The following is a 19,745-nucleotide window of genomic DNA, read 5'->3' as shown; positions in this document are numbered from 1 at the left end:
CTGGTGCGTGAAAGTGCTGACTGTTGACGAAACTGTTACAGACTCAGTGTAGTGCTGGGTAGGCAGAGACTTTGTGCTGCACTCTTCAGTACTCCGAGAGTCCCATGCTAATCGCATGTGCCGCCCACCCTTCGCATGCAACATTGTCTTCGTTGACCGCGATGTGATAACGCGTTTGGAGCAATGCTCTTCACTCTCGCCGCTCTACAATCAGATCAACGTCCTCGCGGGAGGTAAATGTCCAGCTGGACCCCATCAAAGGAAACAAATCCCCGAAAACGCATCTGTATATATATTTTCCACCGGATCGTCCGAACTGGAAAGCGTTTCAACTAGACGTCCTTCCCAGTCGATGGCAACCCAGGATGGAAAGGGTTCGAGAAAGGGCAACAGGCAGGCGGGTCTGAAATCGCAAAGCCACATGCCCTCCCCCCCAAACGCATCTCCACATGGCTTTCTGCACAGCTCTGGATCCTAGGCTGATACATGTGCCATCGCGCACAGCATCGTGACTCCATCCCGGAGTGTGCGCTCTTCAAAGATAGCGTCTTTTCGCTCACCCGGGACGCACACTCGGGAGTTAAAGTACGGTGTTGTATATAAGATAAGCACACAGCTGCACGGTTGCGTATGTCTTCGAAGAGAGCGCCTTTTCGTAGAACCCGAGACGCGCATGGGAGTTCGGAACCGTATATAAGGTGTCATCAGCGCGAGCGTGTGCGCGTACAAGCGGAGAAATTCATCTCTCTCCATCATCGAAGGACTTAGCCGATGAGCTTCATTAGCTACAGTCGTGTGGTCGTCCACAGAGAGAGTAAACCAAAGTCCTGCAGCAGCGCATCATCCGTATTTTGTCCAAATCGGAAGGCTATTTGGAGGGAGTGGTTAGCGAAGTACAATGATGCAATGTAATCTCAAGTTCGTAGAAGATGATGATGGAGAAGGAGAAGGATCAATCAACCCTTCAATCCCGAGAATCGACAAAAAACTTCAACATGGGCAAACGGAAAAGCAGCAACGTACCTGATTGTGGGCTCCACACCGGTGCTCTCATTGCCTTTTCTCCCTGTTCTGGTTGCATTTGTGTTACGAATCGTATATAGATATAGAGTGTGCGTGCGTGGATGACCCCAGATCGACTGGCTCCAAAATGTCACTAGCACATACATTTTCTGGAGCATCGATGGTGGAGCTCAGTTTAAGATGCATGCGTGCGTGCGTGCGTGCGTGCGTGCGCGTATATAGGGAAGATGTGAGTATATGTGAATGTGTGCCACTTCCATCTCATCAACACACTAATTTCGATGTCAGTCCGTTCCGTGACATCTTCTTGTGTATGGGTCTCCCTCCGTCTGCGCATGCTTTTTCAACAAGAATGTCCTTTTGCTGCACCGAGCGGAGTTGGAGGAGATAGTACGCTTTTTCTCCATTTGTCTCCGTCTCCGCATGGATCTTCCACAAGCATAGCCCTTTGCTGCACCAAGCGGAGTTGGAGGAGAAAATAGGATGTATATAGGGCGTTGTCGAGGAACTGGTCGAACGCAAAAGTCGCACAAGTTCATACGCAAGAACGACCATGACGTCTCAAGTTGCATCTGTGGAAAAGAGAGACGTATATATGTCACCTGGGGCCATATGTCATCCGGTACCCACGGAGAATAAAGCCCTGCCCTGCATGGCGCAGATGAACGTACAATGATACCCAAACGAGCTCCTACCGTCGAGTGATAGGTTTGGAGAAGAAAAAAAGAGGTATATATGCCATCTGGGAGGCGCTGGCCGAACGATCTCCCACATGGCCAGCATGCAGAAGTTCAATTTCCAGTTACAAAGCCGGAAGAGGGTCGATGCATCACTGCAACACCGTAAGCTTCCTGGCAATGTTCCACGACGAACACACGCGCGTATTATAGTCGGAACTCTTTTGAGGGCGTATAGCAGAATTGTTTCCTGTCCGTAATGAGGCACTCTGTTCTGTCTCATCCTGTGATTATCCTCCTTCCCATATTCGGTTTTTCGCTCCAGTCTGTATCTCCGATCCTCTTCGTCATCGCAGGGAACTCGACCAAGCAGACGCGCACATGGAGTGCTCTGATGGATTCGAAAGGGCAAGGAGGAGAGCAGAAATGAGAAGGAAAGTGTGCACTGAAAGGGAGTACGGCTCAGCAACCATCAAGTTGGGATGAAGAGAGTCGATTTTGCGTCTCAAGAAGCGCGTTATACATTAATGTACCCCGAAGATAACGAGGGGCGCGAAGACGTAGATGTCGTGCGTATATATAGGTAGGTATAAGTAGGGTGGTTTTCCCATCGGTGTTCTCCCGGGGCAACAGCGTGCACCATGGATTGTTGCATTTCACGTAGCGACGGTCTGTAGTCCTGTGTCGTGATATCTACTCCTACGGCATTCGCAACGCAAGTCTTTTCAGACCCTGACATCTTCGCATGTTGAGTCTTCGTCGTGCGTTTTGCCTAGACCCAGGAAGGAACGTGGTGGTACTGTTCTGAAAAGTCGCTCACGCGTTGTATGCAGGCAAGGCACGTTGGGTATACATTGGTCAGTTTCTGAGCCAGTGGCTTCTCCACTAGGTGGAAGGTAATATGCATTCCAGGGCAAATAGACTCGGTCTTCCAATTCCTATAGGCTGCGGTCATTGGAAATATTGGCAATGGGATATATAGGGTCGTTTCTCAGGCGCAGGTAACCCAGTTGTTGTGACAGCGTAAGTCGGGGATGCCTGGGACATGGCTCTGGTTGCTCCGTCCGTATGATACCATTTCGGAGCGCTCTGAGGCTGTAGATCCAAAGAAGTCCACGTGCGAAATGCTGTGATACTCCATGCATGCCGGGCAGGGACCAAGATGGGATGCACGTAGGTTCGCAGCGGCAGCGGTAGGATAGAGAACGGAACGTGTTTTCGCCCGTGCACATATAGCAGAGGGCTACAGTATAAGTCGTAGAAGTTGTGTATATATAGATAGGTTCTGACTCCACTCTTGTTCCGTGCGGCAGGTCGTGGATCTCGAGGATGTGTACATCCCGACGCGTACTGCAGCGATAAATCTGTGCGGGTTCCACGTTCAAGACCCAGTGATGGTCCCTTCGTGGCGAACAAGAGCCGAAATGCGAGGTTCGCAATCTCGCAGCGATATGTAAGACGAAAGAGCATTCGTTGTCTTGCTCCTCCCGGGCTGTGGTGGCCTTGTGCCCGTGGTAATAGGAATATAATTTCCCCCCTTGCGATTAAACTTGACGTAGAGCTCTCTCGTTGTGTGTGTGAACGGATATAAATCTGGATCTGGATCCTCCATATAGCTTTTGTGCAGCCTCCGCTACGAAGACTAATTGAAAACCATCCCACAGGTCATGAATACCTATGAAAACGGGCAGCGACAATTATCGAACAAATTCAAGGACAATCCCACGTAGCTCGGGGGCAAAATGATGCCTGGTTTGGTTGTGTGGTGCGCCGTGCCAGCGGTAGGTTGAATGCATTTGGGTCTGCTTCCTGAGCACACAATGGCCAGGCGAAGCACCTGGCGTAGGTGCAGTATATACGTATGAATATCGTGGTCTTTGTCGTGCCTCTGGATCGTATGTCATGGGAGCCTAGGACGCACGGCTCTATGCCGTCTCGCAAAGCGTAGGTTTGTGGGTTGCAGTGTTGTCCTGGCCCGTGAAGCACGACTGTCGAGGACGGTCCGCAAAGGCGATATCAAAGATATCCCGGGCTGGGCCTTATCCTGTCCGGAGACATGACACAGCCAAGGCACACAGGGCCCTGCCCATCAGTATGTGGGTGCTTCGGCCAGACCCAGGCAGCAAGAGCTTGTCGAGATCGTAATGGCGCAAGATGAGGCGCAGGAGGAGCATGGAAAAATCTTTCCTTCGCACTATCTGTCGTGGTGTATATATGGCATGATGTACCGGACTGGGTCCTATGCGTAGTAATGAATGAATAGAGGGACAGAGACCATGGAGGGATGGATGCGGCGAGGTTTGGCTCCAAACGGACGGACTGGAGTAAATGCAGCATGTATCTCATTCCAAAACGCGCTTCTCAGAGCAACCGGCCATTGTTTGAGTGTGTCTTGTCTTCATGAAGAGATGAGCCACCCTGAGTGGTTGAACCATCTCGCTCTGTCGTCTTCTTGATGGCAATATAGATGGGCATCTTCGGGCAGAGGAGTTCCTATGCCGAAAAAGGAGGCCACCAAGATTTGGGGAGGTAGGAAGCGCGTGACCATGGGTGCGTATATATTGCGGTAGCTCTGACTCGTCACATGGATCTTCAGTTATTTGTGTATCCACGGGGCCTCATAGCCTCAGGTGTTGTGCCTTCCTCGACATGTTGGCTCCAAGATAGCCTACGCGGTGGTTGTATATAGATTTGTAGTAACGAATGTGAATACCGGTTCGTCATGATAGTTGTGCATATAACGAGGGAGGCAACCTTGATACCTGAAGTATCATATGCGGGTACTAAAGAAGAGGGAACGCAAGAGACGAGGAATTCCACTGTGAGTACGTCAGTATAATGTCAAAAAAGTAGTAGTAGTAGAGAAAGAAGAAACACCTAGAGAAAGGGGGCTGCTGTTTCTCTTTCCACTCTTTTGTCTTTTTGCAACTTGTGTTTAGTTTACAACGAATGATACTTACATCTTTATAGCTCAGCTTGGAGATCCATCTTCTGTAAAGAATATTGTCGGGTTGTTGCCTCAAGATGGAGCCAATCCCTCGTGCTAAAGTGAATGATAAAAGAAGAAGGCGGCCATTGGTGGGGAAACGACCTAGAAGAAAGTTATTGCCAAACCTGCTTCAAAGAGCTGAGCTCTTGTCCGAGTCCACTGACAACCATACCTAGAAGACAAGGAGAGGCACTCGTTGGTCGACTTTTCGACTTTTCTCCGATGCGCCCTCGTAGAACGCTCAACCGCGTTGGTCAATTTGTAAATGGTGTGCCCGGTGCCAGCTTAAATGAATTTATGTATATATAATGTATGGAGGAAGAACATTTCAGTTAGGTGGAAGTCAGTGGACGTATGGACGAACGATAGGAACGAGCAAACGACGATGTGCAAGCGAAAGGTGTGGGAATGACGAGAATTTTACGCCGAAGTAGTGTATATGTATGTGTGTCTATATTTGATAAGTATGATGTATTCATGCAAATGGTTTATTGATATTGCTTGGGATGATGCATTGGGATGGATGGGTGGATCGGATCGCCGTCTTCCGTTCCTGTTCCTTTGTTCGTTTGACATCTCGGGTACTTGCCTGGTGTCATGCCTCTCAGTGTGCATACTTGTACCATTGAGAAGACGTGTAAAGGAGCGGTGAGTGATGATGGGACTGTTGTATTCAACATGAACGGTAAATTCGGCAACAGTGTGTAGGGTTGCAATGCAGAAATTCAATCTACAGACGCAAGGGCGTGTCCATGTGCGGGAAAGCACATCCTAAGTTCCTTGTCCACCATACGCATTGAACTACCGCATCGGAAAATTGCGAGGTCAACGACCTTTCGTGTGAGTCAAATTGATATTGTGAGCTACGGGTGTAATCGAGCGGTCCATGCAGTCGATCTCTTCACTCGACTAAAGCGGGGAAAAGGGCAAGGGATGTAGAGTCACTGCGAGAAAGAAATTAAGAGTCAGGTGCATTAAGGTCAAAAGAATGGCCTTGGTGCACAAAGACGGGAAGTTACAGTGTTGAATGATTAGCTTCGGATACTCGCGTTTTCATGTGTAGAGTCGGTGTGCTTCATTTCCTATCCATTCTGGCTCAATTTCAATGTCCCAGCTTTACTGCGAGGCAGATCATCTTTGATGCGAAGGATAATTCCAACACATAGCCACGGTTCAGCATCGTCTTGTTGGTATGTATGACTTCACAGTCGTTTGGCCAAGCCTTGGAGTCGTGAAACAGAGCCAATACACATAAATGTTACGAGACCCATGCCTTCTTGGTGTCGTGACCAAAGTCCTATGTATGTAGGTAGCACCCAGGTATTCGGGTTACATGCAAGGTATTAGGTACCCACAGTATCAATATCGAGCCAGTTCGCTTCCCGCCACGATGGCTCGATGCCAAACCGAATGATGTTGTTGCGTTCATTTCCGGGTATCGGATGATGTAAACCCAGTCAAAGAGAAAAGTATTAGATATCCATTGGATGAGAGAAACTGGAAATTGTGGTACGGAGGACGGAGTATATGGGGGGTAGTTACACCAACAATCCTTCAATTCCCCCAGTGTCAACGAGCGGTAACTTTGACGAAACAAGTAACGAGAGGATCATTGCATACATCCCATGCTACCGTGACTGAGAAAACCGTAGTGTGACGTTTGATAGCGCGCAGGCTGTAGTAGCTACTCTTTTCACGTGCCAAAAGGTGCAATTGCGAATGGCAGGTTGTCGGATCTTTTGCCTCAATTCATTTTGAACTGGCATGTCACTGACCCTTTCAGAACGTCCTTCGGTCTTTTATTTGCTTCTGTCGATCGTCTCCAACGAATGATAGAGAAGGTGATTGAGCAAGACGGTATGGTATCGGAGTGTCTAGACTCTAGAATTCTTGGACGTGTCACTTGTACATTGAACATCATACGTTAAGATAAAATTGTCATAATTGGTCCCTGCGCAGCATGCAGACCCCACGAGATGCACATCCCACGTTCTTTTTGCTTTCTTGAACGGCGATCCAATGCCGTTTTAGGGAGGCCATTGTTCGTTCCCCATCCTATCATATCAAATCGCACCTCGCAAGTTTACATCCCACGTGTGTTTCCTTTTTGAAAGATGCGAAGTGCGAAGCAAAGGTAGAGATTATGGAAGACAACAACATACGAGACGAGGCAGAATCGACAGGGTGCGCGGAAGTGGAGCGAACGAGTCCCGGCTATTGGGAGGGTTTCCCCCCCCTATGAAAGCTGCAGATTGCAACAGACGCCTTGTGTTGTCACTTGCTTTGATTCGCGCTGCAAAAGGTGTTGATTTGCTCACTCTTCGCCAAATCATGTCATGGCCGTGCCATCCCCAACCTTACCTGTGCAGTACGACAATCCTTACTAGGGAAGGCCGCACACGTTTATGGATGGAGATAGTGGCACAACCTTGGGGCATGGCTATTCGCACCTCCCCGAAATACGAAATGCTCCGCTTGAGTCGATCAACGGCCAACGACAGCGAGGCAGGGTGGTAAAATTGAATCGTAGAAGGAAGGTTCTCCTGCACTGCTGGGGGATAGCCTGAAAAATTCCAAATGAACCACCCCCATAGTCAACTAGGCTTCATACAACCATTGCTTGAGCCTTGATCAGCACGCTGAACGGTTCGCCATACCACAACCAGCAGGCGCTGGTAAACTTCCTTAACGGGCGACCGTAAGGGCTAACACTGCATCTGACAAGCGGCCCGTTGCCGAGTCGGAAGAAAGTCGAATAAACGAGGGATTGAACCTATGGACTGTACGTGGTTCTACACGTAGGTACTCTGTACATACATACGCGCGCCCACTTTCTCTACCAATCCTCGACAGCTTACTGTGCTTGTTCAGGACCGCCCTGCATCTGCATTCGGAGCACGCGAGGTTTAATCATTGGTGCATTTATTGATTTTTCTACTACTTTCCCTATCATCAAGAAGATTTTCTTTCCTTTTGCGTAATTGCTGAGGCGCTTGCGTTGCATGTGGAGTTTTCATTGATCTGCTGAACGGTGAGGGAATCGTAGACAGGGGAGACAATCTCGACACAGTAAGACGGTTCGTCCCGGTTTTGCCGTCTTTCCATATTAAAATCCATCGGTTGATCGCGTGCATGCTTGCGCCGGACTTCTGTTCGATGAAAGAAGCTTGAGTAATGCTTGGAAACAGAGCGTGCGACAGGCACGTGACGGTTTGCGAATGCGAAGACGCGCACGCGTTTTGTACTTGTAGAATCCATCAAGCCGGAGAGGAGCGACCGAGGTGCAGGATTGGAGCATGGGATTTCTGTTGTGCGTCAATTCGTCGCGCAGTACAGCTGCAGCACATGTCTGTGCAGATGTTGCAGGGACAGTGCTGCAAAGTCCGTGGTCCTGGTAAAATGCTTGCAATAAACTCCGTCTCCTGTGTGTAACCAGCCAGACACAACATTGAATTTTGGAATTTTAACCAATGCGCCACCACGGCGAGGTAGATTTCGAGCTTATTCGGACCTGGCGAATCCGTACATACCTTGCCATGCAGGCGGGTATTTGGGCAGCAACACGGCGTAGGAGTGCACTCCTGGCAAGTTATTCGACCCTCTCCATCCGAGCCTATTTTGGAAGCTTCTGCGATGTTGCGAATTACCTTCCGTGCCGTGACTCGTCGAGACATTAGCTTACAGAAGATTCAGGACTGACTTCAACGAGCAGCCGTCCTCAATGGAATTTTAGAAACGTTCGCCAGAAGTTAGAGTAGTCCCGATGCATAGAATGCTGAATCTAGGTGTATGAGAACTGAATTGCATTTGATATGAACCTGGCAAAGGGACAAAAAAGGAGAATAGTAATAGCTCCCTGGTGGCGAATGATGACATGCCTCTAATACCTCTATAGTTAAAAGGAGTATCGAAAAAGACCGTTGTGAATCGAATAGGTCGATGCAGAAGAAATGGGGATCGTACCCTGTCCTGCAAGGTTGTAACCCACGTACAAGACATCACAAATCGTGCAAACATCTGCCAACTAAAGGATCGTACACGTTCTGTGCTTCTGTCGCCCACCCCGTCCACTTCTATGTCGTGGTTCTGTTCGTCTTCGTCCCCCTCTCTCTGGTGCGCGGTATTCTCTCTGGTCTTTGTGCATGATCTGCCTGCACAAGTCAACGAAGACTTCGTCGACGTTTGCTCTTCGCCGGGCGCTGGCCTCGTAATAAGGCACGTTTCCCCAATCTTGAGAGATCTTGAAAGCTCGAGGTCGAGGCACGGCGCGGTCTTCTTCAAGGTCTGATTTGTTGCCAACAAGGACCATGGGTACATTGTCGTCCTCTTTAATTCGTCGAATCTGTTCGCGGAGCTCTGTGAGTTCGTACAAAGAAGACATTGACGTTATGCTAAAGACAAGCAGAAAACCTTGGCCGGTCTTCATGTAGAGTTCTCTATACATTGATTAGCAAATTCGTCTATCGCTGGATTCCGACTTGACTACCTCATTGCAGCTATGTTTAGTTAGCATTGTTCATTTGCACGTGTGTCGTGTGACCTACTGAATTGTTCTGTGCCGGCCGTATCAAGAATTTCCAGTATAACGGATCGACCCTTAGTGATGCGTCAGCCAAAGATCATACAACACTTCATGGGAGAATTAATCACATCAACTTCAATATTCTTCCTATACGAATCCTCGATGGTAGGATCATAACTTTCTATCCAAACGTTCTGAACAAATTGAGCTTCTGGGTGTTAGTCTCGGTGATGTCACAATCCGCTCAGTCGGGTACGTACCTGTCAAACAACTCTTTCCAACGCCCCCTAGCATAGCACAATGTCAGTAAACCGTGTTCATCTGGCGAACGTCACGTATACATACCTGAGCCGAGAACCACAATGTGATACTCTCTTTGAGTCGACATGGCTTCGAACAGTTGTTGAAATGATTAAGAGGTGAGGGTGGTGCAATGGACCGTGACTGTTCGCACTGAATCCCTCGAAGCTTAGACGGTGGTGGTCCACGCTTTGGGTGGCCAAAGTCCTTGGAATCCGCCTCTGGCAAAGCTGAGACAGAACCAATTGGAAGCTCAACGTCAAGAAGACCACACAAACAAGATGTCCGTATCGGCACGAGCGTATCTTGTACGTTCGACTTGGTTTCGGAAGACGCGTGTTGCGCGCTCGCGCTGCTACGTCTGACCAACCACAACTGCGACACATGTAAGTCTATGGTACAGAGGAATGCGTCAGGGCCAATCAGCGGGGCCAGGGGTTTCTATTTTTTTGCTGATCAAGCCATTGAGGCGAAACAATTTGGATCACAAGAGAAGGATCGAGACTGACCTCCCAGTTGCGGCGGTGTTGGTGGCTTAGTGAAGGCCTTTGAAGGCGTGAGAGACTAGATTTTTTTTTCTTCTCCTTGAGGCGCGTCACGTCACGTCGTCTTATCGATATGGCCAAGCCAACGTATGGTGCAGGGCAAGGCAAGCAAAGAGGTTTTTAGGCGCAACGAGCTGTCAATAATTCGTTTCTAGAAGACCGGGGGAAAATTGGGAGCGTGCAGACGTAGTTTAGAATAAAGGTTATGGGCGACGCTCCATGATTAATAGCTCTGTCGGCAGCTCTCAGCGGCGTTGGCCTGCTAAATGGCTGGGCGATAGGCGAGAGAGCGTTAACTGACAAGGCTCAGCAAGGTGGGTGTGCGCAACATGCCTGCACCTCTGCGTTTCTGCATCCCGTCGGCTCTGCAGCTCATTGCAATTTGGCAGTTTTCGGTCCACTTTTGGAGCTTTTGTGCTTCCAACGATGCGCTGGTCGATATATCAAGTCAACAAGACCTGTATGTTCCAGTGCCAGTCCACATTCCAGTGTCACGCAAGCCAGACCTTTCAAACAAAGTAGCGGGGCAGAGGGACGATGATATTCGCCGTCATCGCTTGATCGCTGCTGAAAGGCACGGGCCTGGACCTGCACAGGATAGACTGGTTTGACCACGACACCACACGCCAACCACAGAGTATGACTATTGGTAAGTAGGGTTGTTAGTAGCTTGTTTATCAGCAGCACTGCAGCAGTTACAGCAACAATTGCTGTTGCAGCGTCATACTCTGTCTGCTGTGCACTCATCTATAGCATCATTCTTGACAGGAACAAGCATGAATCCTGAGGCCAGCACAAGCCCTCCGCGTCAAAGAACCCACGAACCCATGAACCCACACAGGCCAGGAGGGCCACTGCCAGCCCAAGGCGAGGTATGCCCTGAAGCTGTGCAAGGGTTATGGACGAGAAGAGACGGTGGATGGATGGGCAAAGCGGGATACCAGTCCGCTGGGCGGGGCCACGGCAATCCAGCGAGCCGGGTCCTTGCTAGACTTCTCTAGGCGGTACTCTAGGTAGGGAGTCGGCAAAACAGCCCACCAACCCCAAGGCGCCAGTCTGCTCTATGGGCGGCGCCGTAAGCCTCGTTAACTGTTGTCAGAACACGAGAGACTGCAGTGGTAACACAGGCATTCGGGGCCAGGGTGCTGAAATGAGTTCTCTCTGTTCTGTGCCGCGTTACTGATCATGCACACCGACCGAGGGAACGAGAGATGGCTACCCTTTCTAGTCCCATCAGGCATGCGTGCCGGCCCGAGTGCGAACAACGACTTGGTGCCCGTGAACATCATTCCGAATTCAAGACTGCTGTGCTGAGCATGGCACTGGCAACTGGCAATTGGCAGCTGGAATCGGTGCCAGACTAGACCATAAGCCTGAAAACGCCGTGTTGCGTCAAAGGTATATCTCTCCCAACCAGTGAAGTACAAAGGCCACAATATGTGATGATATCTGCTTTCGGTATGCGGAACGTGTGACCATAGGACGTACTCAATGTAAGATTCGAACGTGAGACGTCAGGTTGTACAGACAGTTGTACAATCAGCCCTGTCGGCATATCGACCGAGCTGGGCTGCAGGCGATGGCAGTCTGGGACACTGGGACAACGCATACTGCGACTGCTAATACTTTCGCACCGTAATATCACCGTGAGGTTACTCAGGATGCCCTGGAAGTAGCTTGGCATGGTGCAACAAGGACTGAAATACCAAACATGATATCACGACGCGACTGGGATAGTCCAGTAATTACGACCCTGCAATGGACCAACGTATTTGTTGCTGCATTGAGAGCCAGATACATGAGGTAGTGGGCTGTAACAAATTCAGCCATCGGAAAGAGATTGACAGCTATCTCCTGAACGGTTGTCGTCCTAGGGATTAACGCAAGATTGATTGCCAAATGGCAAGACCATGACGAAAGGTGAATTATCGCTCCAAGCTGGGTAGTTGCTGCAGTGCAAACGCAAGTATACGCGAGGAGCTTGCCAAAAGAGCTGTAAGCTGCTGAGGTTAAGTGTGAAGATTTGACAAATGCAAGGTACTGAGCTGCAATCGTCCCGGCGGGTGTATTCCGCATTCCCCATGAACGGCGCGCTCGCTTGGATGCAGCGATTCAGAACGGCCTCAATCCGCGGCCTGTTTTCTGTTAGAGGGCACACGGTACACCGGGTGAGCGCCTCGACTTGCGTCGCTCAATGGTTGGACGTGACGACATGAATCAGGGGCAGCGGCATCCTGGATGGCAAACGCAAGTTCGAAAGTCATCATCACTAATTAATGTTGGCTGGCCGGCCGGGAGTGGTGGTAGGGAGGATTGGATTTGCTGTTGACAATACACGGGAACGGGACGAGAGTGCAGGGTTGGTTGCGAAGGAGGATGAGCAGGAAGGGGGCGAGACTGAGAGGAGAGGAGTGGGTGGAAAGGGGGAAGAGGAAGTTGGGATTCTGTCGGAGGAGAATATGACGATTCTCGGCCCGAGCTTGTGGGGACCACTTCCGACCCGGATAGCGACACGTGACCTCTCGGTCCGTCTCTGTACCGAGCTTCCCCCCAAATCCAAGTCCGTCTAATCTCCATGTGGACGCGCCCAGGGTCGGCTTGGCAGAGAGCTAGGCCCCAAGAACGTTGTCGACATTCAAGCGGGCTTCCATCATCGCTTCAAGACGACAAATCATCGCTACGCCAGAACGATGCGTTTTCATGCTGCGCTGGCCCTTGCAGCATGCCTTGCCCCGGCTGTCGCCATCTTCGAGGACGACGCACATCACATTGATTTCCATCATGCCCTCATAGGCCGCCCGAAACACGATGCCACCTTCTTCCAGAAGCCTTATGCGGGTTCCAAAGCTTCCCTCCTCTACACCATCTCCCAAAATAACACTATTGGAGCTGTGAATCCCAAGGACGGAACATTAGTGTGGCGCCACGTTCCGCCAGCCGATGCTCGTGGACAGACTTCATTGAGAGCGGGGGAGGATCAAGACACTGTGGTGAGCGCAGTGGGAGACCGGGTAACTGCATGGAGCGCCTCAGATGGAAGGATAGTATGGGATGCAAGAACACCGGGTGCAACTGTTGAAGATTTGGAGATTCTTGAACAAGAAGACGGTATCACAAATAGCGACTCCAAAGATCCCATCGTTCTCCTGAGCGGAGCGGAGCAGGCCATCAAGAGATTGGACGGCAAAACAGGACGAGTGAAATGGACGTTTGAGGATGCGAGGTGAGACACCACTGGAGCCGCGAGCTACAGAGCGATTACTTAAGAGCTGACACAAATTTCACAGTGGGGATACGCCATTTCAACTTTCGAGTTCGCCGAGTACTATCTACTATATTTCGCTCCATGCGCCAATGCTCGGAGGTTCGAAACTGCGAGTGACATCGATAAGCCCTGTGACCGGCAAAAAGATTGATCAGTACACATTGAGCTCCGATGGCGAGATTCAAAACCGTGACGACATTCTGTTCGCTGGTGCGAATACCGCTGCTCCACTGCTTGCCTGGACGGACAAGGCGAGATCAGTCTTGAAAATCAATATCATTGGAACCAAGGGTGTTACCTCCATCACTCCCCCATCCGGGGAGCCTGTTCAGGACATTATTCTGCATGCCCCGAACCGTATCAATTCACTTGCCCACTTCCTCGTAGAATACAAGACTCGCAAGGGACAGGCAGCGGAAGTTTACCACGTGGACCTCAAAAAGAACAACATTAAAAAGGCGTACGACCTTCCAGGGCTCTTTGGTCGCGGAACCTTTTCGGTTAGCACATCCGATGCTAACGTTTACTTTACCCGCATCACCCTGCGTGAAGTGACCGTCACATCATCTGCATCAGATAAGATTCTTGGGAAATGGGAAGTAAAGGGAATCGCTAGCCTAGTCGGAAGCTGGCCTGTTCAAGCAGTATCCGAAGTTGTTGTTAAGGGTGGTTCTGCAACGGCAGTTAGGACTGCACTTTACTTCTCGAATGGACAGTGGGTGCTTATTCGCAATGGCGAGGTAGCCTGGGAGCGCCCAGAGTTCCTTTATGGTATCACGTCCGCTACATGGGCAGAGCTCGCAGAGCAGGAGGCCCTTGCACACGAGCTCGAGGTTGAAGGACACCAGAACGTTGTCTCGGCCTATGTTCACAGGGTTAGTAGGCACGTTCGGGACTTGGAGCAGTTGCCCGCATGGCTGCAAAGCATTCCAAACCGCGTCCTGAGCAGTGTCATTGGTAAGAATGACGAATCTGCCATCGACGAGGTTCAACACGACCATTTTGGCTTCCACAAGCTTGTTATAGTCGCCACGGAACAAGGCCGACTTGCTGCCATTGACGTAGGTTCTCAAGGAAAGCCAGTTTGGAACGTTGACTTGCACGATTTGGCACCTGGCGTAACATTCACTGCTCCATCCGTGAAAGCGTTCCGTGGTTACGTCGAGGTTAAGGATCCGGCCTCACCTAGCGCATGGTATGTCAATGCCACAACTGGAGGGCTTCTTTCCCCTGTGGATCTCAAGCATGAATCCCCAGTTACAACAGATAAAAACATCATTACTTTTGATCTGCTGGACGGTAAACTCAAGGGATTCTTGAACTCTGCTCAAGGCTCAGCAGAGCCAATCTGGACTTTCACCCCTCCTAGCGGAGAGCGTATTACAAGCTATGTCGCTCGTCCATCTGTCGACCCGGTGGCATCTATCGGCAGGGTTTTGGGTGACCGTCGGGTTCTTTATAAGTACCTCAACCCTAATCTTGTGCTCGTCACCAGTGTCATTGAGGCTTCGCAATCAGCCTCGATCTATCTTCTGGACTCCGCCTCTGGACAGCTTCTTCATGCTGTGTCCCATAAGGATGTTGATGTGACAAGGCCAATCCCTGCGACCATCTCGGAGAACTGGTTCAGCTATTCTTTTACTCTGTCATCGTCTGCGACATCAACACGTGGCTACCAACTCGTCATTTCCGATCTATATGAATCCTCTCTCCCCGATGACCGAGGTCCCTTGGGTGCTTCTTCCAATTCATCCACTGTCCAGCCCTCAGATGCGAAGGGTGATTCGAACAAACCTTACGTGCTGTCTCAGACCTTCCAAATCCCAGAGGAAATTTCTCATATGTCTGTCACGCAAACGAGACAGGGTATAACCTCCCGTGAGCTCCTTGTCACTCTTCCCAACTCCAATGCTATCGTGGGCATTCCACGTGCAATCATCGACCCCCGACGTCCGGTCGGCCGGGATCCTACTGCTCAAGAAGCCTCTGAAGGTCTTGTCCGCTATACCCCGCACCTTCTTTTCGACCCTAAGTGGCACCTAAACCACAAATACGAGCTTGTTGGTATCAAGAATGTGATCGCATGCGAAAGTGGCCTTGAGAGCACAAGTCTTGTCTTCGCTTACGGACATGATGTCTTCGGCACCAGAGTAGCACCAAGTTTTGCGTTCGATATTCTTGGAAAGGGATTCAACAAGATCCAAATGTTGGTCACTGTTGCGGCACTCTTCGTTGGAGTTCTTTTCGTGGCCCCTTTGGTAAGTCAATTTCTTACTCTATGTCAATCACACGTTTTAGCTAACAAAAGAACCTACAGGTTAGGAGAAAGCAAATCAACACACTCTGGCAGGCGTGATAGCCAGTATATTTAGAACAAGTCGGACACTTCTTGCACGAATCGTTTCATCAAGCATTTGTAAGCGTAGATATATACAAACAGAGTGGATCTCGAAGGTCAGGGGAAAAGAACCACAACCTAGAATAATCTCATGCCGCCGGCACATACTATCGATGCAACGGCTCAGGACTTCCGATCCGAAAGTCAGGTAGTGAAGGAAGTTATGTACATGTAGTTGTTGATGATACACAAAATACCCATTCGATCTTTGATCAGCTCTTTGCTAATTGATGCCTTCTCGGTGCATCGCGTGTCGCGGACATCTACTTTGGCTACATTCTCGACTACAATCCTTGGTAGCTATCTCTTGTCGAATCTTATGACTGTTCGGTAACATCAACCAGAACTGCCACGCCGATGTAGTCAACCTGTAGCATTCTCCCAACTCATCCCAACGAGACCACCCTCCCTCGCCATCATCATCAACCCTTATGCTCCCCCTTACACATATACTCCTCATAATCCAAATCCGGCTGACCCTCCCAGTACAGCGTCTCGGGATCACTCGAGTTCTCGAACGTATACCTCGCGCTCTCGTCCGGGATCAGCACCTTCTTAATCCCGTTCGCGGCCGCCGCCTCGGCGAGCAATTGGCACTGGCACGCGCGCTCCATGAGCGTCATCAGGAAGCACGCTTCGTCGACCGTCGAGCCGACGGTAAGGAGGCCGTGATTTTGCAGGATCATTGCTTTGCCTTTTGGACCTTTTCATCGCATCCTTTGTCAGCAACTGATGTACGCGGACAAAGGACAAGGGGAAGACTGGAGAACGTACCCAACGCATCTCCAATACGATCACCCTCCTCCTGCGTGAGCACCACGCCTCCGAAATCCTGTCCACGTCTTCAGCACTCACCCTACATCAAACATTTACTTAAGGCTGTGGTCGAACGCACCTTATACACCGCCTGCGCCTCACCATACACATACGCCGCATCCTGCGTAATCATCTCCACCGGCCTTCCGAACGCACTCCACGCCATGCCGTGGATGCTGTGCGTGTGGCACGCTGCGACGACGTCGGGACGCCCCCTGTGCACCGCGCTGTGGATGAGGAAGCCTGCTGCGTTGGCGGGGCGTGACATATTCCCTGCATAATCGTTACGCTGAGCTTCAGAGATGCAAAATGGGAAGGGCAGGGGATTCAAACCTCCGATAGGCACGCCGTCGTAGTTCACGAGTATCATGTCGCTGGCTTTTAGGAGGCCGAAGTGGACTGCTAGTGGGTTCTATGGTCAATCTTTCGATCAGCTTGTCACCTCTACCCACAGTGGATTATCAGAAATCATGGAAGACGTACAGTCCAAAACGTATGAATATTCTCCGGATCCCGAATCGAGATATGTCCCGCCATTCCATCAGTGTATCCCAAGCGTGCGAACACGCGGAACGTCAGTGCCATCTTCTCCAGCATCCATTGCCGGTGCGTGGCGAATGAGGGGTGTTTTGGTATTCCGGGGAGGCAGACGCCTTGGGATATTAATTGGAGGGGCGTCTTTTGTTGTTGCTGGGTGGTTTGGGATTCTTCTTCTGTTGTTGGTTGGGCGGATGGTGCCATTGTGGATATTGTGATTCAAGATGTCTGGTTTGGGGTTTGAGAAGAGCGGATAGATGAAGTCAACGACGACGAAATCAAGAGACCAACGGCTCACAGATGAATAGACACGCAAACTATAAACCCATCCGTTTATACCTCCCTCACCTCCCCTCTCATATCCAACAATCCATTCACCCATCTCTACCATACCCATTACCGCCAAGCCACGTCTAACCCTTCCAGTCCAAAAAGTACGATACAATCCCCTAGCACAGCGCTAGTCTCCTGCCCGTCCACCAATAACGACCATCTGATTTTAACCCAGACGCACATTTCGTATCGTTTGTCCGAATTGGCTCATGCCTACGTGGTGGTGGATGGAAGTTTTGTGGTATCAGTGGGATTTTGATTGATGGAGGGGTTTAAATGTTGCTGTGGGGAAATGCCGCGGTACTGTGTGGGACTGTGGTTTCCGGAGTTGGAAAATTGGTACGTGAGGGATGGGTAGGGAAGAGCTGGATGGGCGATAAGTGACGTAGTGAAGAAGTTGGAGAGGAGATATCGTACGGATTATGCGGATGGGGTTAGACGTTGCGTTGAAAGATGCCGTGGGGATGTTGGAGTGACATACGTGAACGTGTATGTTGGAATTGATTGATCGGATTTATAAGGCAAAGTCGTTCCTCGATGGGTCTCGTTTGATCAGCGTAGCGTTTTCATCAGAAAGATTGCGAGATGTATGGTTTACAGAGACAGGCGTTCTTGAACGCTGCAAAGCGTGGCAGTGGTTCTACTTCGTTCACGAGGGGGCTTTCGATTTCGCAGTGTGTGCCATTGCAACGCAATGTCAATCGGAGCAGTCCATGGACAGCTAAGCCAACTGTATGTTTCCCTTCCGTGGCCATATTTCAGTTAATGTACGCTGATATATAGTGACCATAGCAAAATTTGTTTCCACAAGTCCAGCGACCGAGCACCATCGTCCCACTTCGTTCCTTCTCCTCGAAAAGCACCTCGAACGACACAACCACCAATACCCCATCCCCTCGAGCCACCATCCCGCTCGACGGAAAACCCACCTCATTCTCCACGATCCTCCTCCGGGACGCATGTGCCTGCCCGCAATGCGTCCACGAATCCACCAACCAGCGGCTCTTCTCCACCGCCGACATCCCCTCCGACATCCAAACGGAATCCGTCGACATAGATTCCTCCACCGGACCTGTCAATATAAGATGGCAATCCGACATTCCCAGCTTCAAGGCCGACCACGTCACCACGATTCCTCTGTCTAAGCTGCGTCAACTCAGCACTGCGGGAGGACCGCCGAGGGATTCCCTCCCGCCGCGCGTGCTGTGGAGCAAAGAGCCTCTCAACCTGCCGGACTACGAGTACGGTGAATACATGAAGGACGACAAGGTGCTGTACGATCTCATGAACCAGCTCCACGAGGACGGATTGGCGTTCGTGACGGACGTTCCCGGCAAGGAGGAGTCTCTGGCTACGATCGCCACACGCATTGGACCGATCAAGGATACGTTCTACGGGTACACCTGGGACGGTAAGTCCCCTCAAGCCCACCTCCATATCTCTCTGCCATCATCATACTAAACCCCCAACCCTCAAGTCCGCACCGTGCCCGCCGCCATCAACGCAGCCTATACATCCCACGACCTCGGCTTCCACACCGACCTGCTATACTTCCAGCAGCCACCGCACATCCAGTTCCTTCACTGCGTGCAGTCGGCGTCGACAGGCGGCGCCAGCGTCTTCGTCGACGGCTACAAAGCGGCCGTCGACCTCTTCCACTCCGACATGGACGCCTTCGACACGCTGTCCACCGTGCCCGTCAACTACCACTACAACCACCCGGACGCGAATGTGTACCGCACGACGAAGCCGGTCATCGACTTGCGGCCGTTGTTCATTGGCGAGAAGAGGTACACGCGGTTGTCGGAGTATATCAGGGACTGGAATGAGTTGAGTTTGAGGAGTGGGGGTGAGGGATGGAAGGACGATATGTTTATCGAGTGCATGGACAAGATTAATTGGGGACCGCCGTTTAGCGCGCCGTTTTCGAGCCATGCGGTTTCTACGCATCAGGATCGCGTTGGTGAAGCGGACCTGGAGGAGTTGAATGATAAGGTGGAGAGGTGGCATGAGGCGGCGACGAAGTACAATGCGTTATTGCAGCGGCCGGAGGCACAGTATGAGAGGAAGATGAAGCCCGGAGAGTGTGTTTTGTTTGATAACACGAGGACGCTGCATTCAAGGCGGGCGTTCGATATGGCGGATGTTGGCAAGCCGAGGTGGTTGAGGGGGACGTACGTTGATAAGGATCCGTTTTTCAGCAAATTCCGGGTTTTGCAGAATAAGTTTGAGTAGGGTGTACTTTTGATGTACTTCCCGTCGAAGGGAGGACCGTGAATGCATTACTGCATGCAAGGTCATCGTCCATTGATTGCTCATATGATGATGAGCTGTGTAGAT

General features: G+C 50.7%; 5 protein-coding genes across 5 annotated transcripts; 2 read left to right on the top strand and 3 right to left on the bottom strand.

Annotated features, from left to right (window-relative positions):
• Nucleotides 1-427: 427 nt before the first annotated feature.
• On the bottom strand, nucleotides 428-837 carry BU24DRAFT_419386 (uncharacterized protein). Its single transcript, XM_033527202.1, has one exon. The coding sequence runs from the start codon at nucleotides 751-753 to the stop codon at nucleotides 475-477; it is 279 nt and encodes a 92-aa protein (XP_033388103.1). The 5' UTR covers nucleotides 754-837; the 3' UTR covers nucleotides 428-474.
• Nucleotides 838-8,476: 7,639 nt separating this feature from the next.
• On the bottom strand, nucleotides 8,477-10,016 carry BU24DRAFT_386865 (ras-related protein RSR1). The gene is made up of 6 exons (XM_033524941.1): nucleotides 9,557-10,016; nucleotides 9,472-9,498; nucleotides 9,340-9,419; nucleotides 9,234-9,285; nucleotides 9,176-9,185; nucleotides 8,477-9,125 (listed from the first exon to the last, which is right to left on the bottom strand). Exons 1-6 carry the CDS (start codon nucleotides 9,597-9,599, stop codon nucleotides 8,714-8,716), a joined length of 624 nt encoding a protein of 207 aa, XP_033388102.1. The 5' UTR covers nucleotides 9,600-10,016; the 3' UTR covers nucleotides 8,477-8,713.
• Nucleotides 10,017-12,708: 2,692 nt separating this feature from the next.
• BU24DRAFT_419382 (DUF1620-domain-containing protein) lies at nucleotides 12,709-15,934 on the top strand. Its single transcript, XM_033527201.1, has 3 exons — nucleotides 12,709-13,279; nucleotides 13,344-15,579; nucleotides 15,639-15,934. The coding sequence occupies exons 1-3, from the start codon at nucleotides 12,747-12,749 to the stop codon at nucleotides 15,675-15,677; spliced, it is 2,808 nt and encodes a 935-aa protein (XP_033388101.1). The 5' UTR covers nucleotides 12,709-12,746; the 3' UTR covers nucleotides 15,678-15,934.
• Nucleotides 15,935-16,141: 207 nt separating this feature from the next.
• On the bottom strand, nucleotides 16,142-17,682 carry BU24DRAFT_476813 (arad-like aldolase/epimerase; the record flags this gene model as incomplete). Its single annotated transcript, XM_033532945.1, has 5 exons — nucleotides 17,019-17,682; nucleotides 16,869-16,947; nucleotides 16,615-16,808; nucleotides 16,494-16,551; nucleotides 16,142-16,422 (listed from the first exon to the last, which is right to left on the bottom strand). Exons 1-5 carry the CDS (start codon nucleotides 17,274-17,276, stop codon nucleotides 16,142-16,144), a joined length of 870 nt encoding a protein of 289 aa, XP_033388100.1. The 5' UTR covers nucleotides 17,277-17,682.
• A 308-nt stretch (nucleotides 17,683-17,990) lies between these two features.
• Nucleotides 17,991-19,735, top strand: BU24DRAFT_476811 (Clavaminate synthase-like protein; the record flags this gene model as incomplete). The annotated part of the gene is made up of 3 exons (XM_033532944.1): nucleotides 17,991-18,081; nucleotides 18,307-18,816; nucleotides 18,883-19,735. 3 exons carry the CDS (start codon nucleotides 17,991-17,993, stop codon nucleotides 19,638-19,640), a joined length of 1,359 nt encoding a protein of 452 aa, XP_033388099.1. The 3' UTR covers nucleotides 19,641-19,735.
• Nucleotides 19,736-19,745: the final 10 nt, after the last annotated feature.

The sequence above is a fragment of the Aaosphaeria arxii genome (assembly GCF_010015735.1).
Source record: "Aaosphaeria arxii CBS 175.79 unplaced genomic scaffold BU24scaffold_2, whole genome shotgun sequence".
NCBI lineage: Eukaryota > Fungi > Ascomycota > Dothideomycetes > Pleosporales > Aaosphaeria > Aaosphaeria arxii.
The sequence above is the reverse complement of the archived record's forward strand: the minus strand, read 5'-3'. Positions and strand labels throughout refer to the sequence as shown.

Coding starts and splice junctions, on each gene's coding strand:
- BU24DRAFT_419386 (XM_033527202.1), bottom strand. CDS start 753: ATGGAGAGAGATGAATTTCTCCGCTTGTACGCGCACACGCTCGCGCTG.
- BU24DRAFT_386865 (XM_033524941.1), bottom strand. CDS start 9,599: ATGTCGACTCAAAGAGAGTATCACATTGTGGTTCTCGGCTCAG. Junction 9,420..9,471: donor TGGAAAGAGTTGTTTGACAG/GTACGTACCCGA, acceptor AACACCCAGAAG/CTCAATTTGTTCAGAACGTT. Junction 9,286..9,339: donor GGAAGAATATTGAAGTTGAT/GTGATTAATTCT, acceptor CGCATCACTAAG/GGTCGATCCGTTATACTGGA.
- BU24DRAFT_419382 (XM_033527201.1), top strand. CDS start 12,747: ATGCGTTTTCATGCTGCGCTGGCCCTTGCAGCATGCCTTGCCCCGGCT. Junction 13,280..13,343: donor TGGACGTTTGAGGATGCGAG/GTGAGACACCAC, acceptor CAAATTTCACAG/TGGGGATACGCCATTTCAAC. Junction 15,580..15,638: donor TTCTTTTCGTGGCCCCTTTG/GTAAGTCAATTT, acceptor AAGAACCTACAG/GTTAGGAGAAAGCAAATCAA.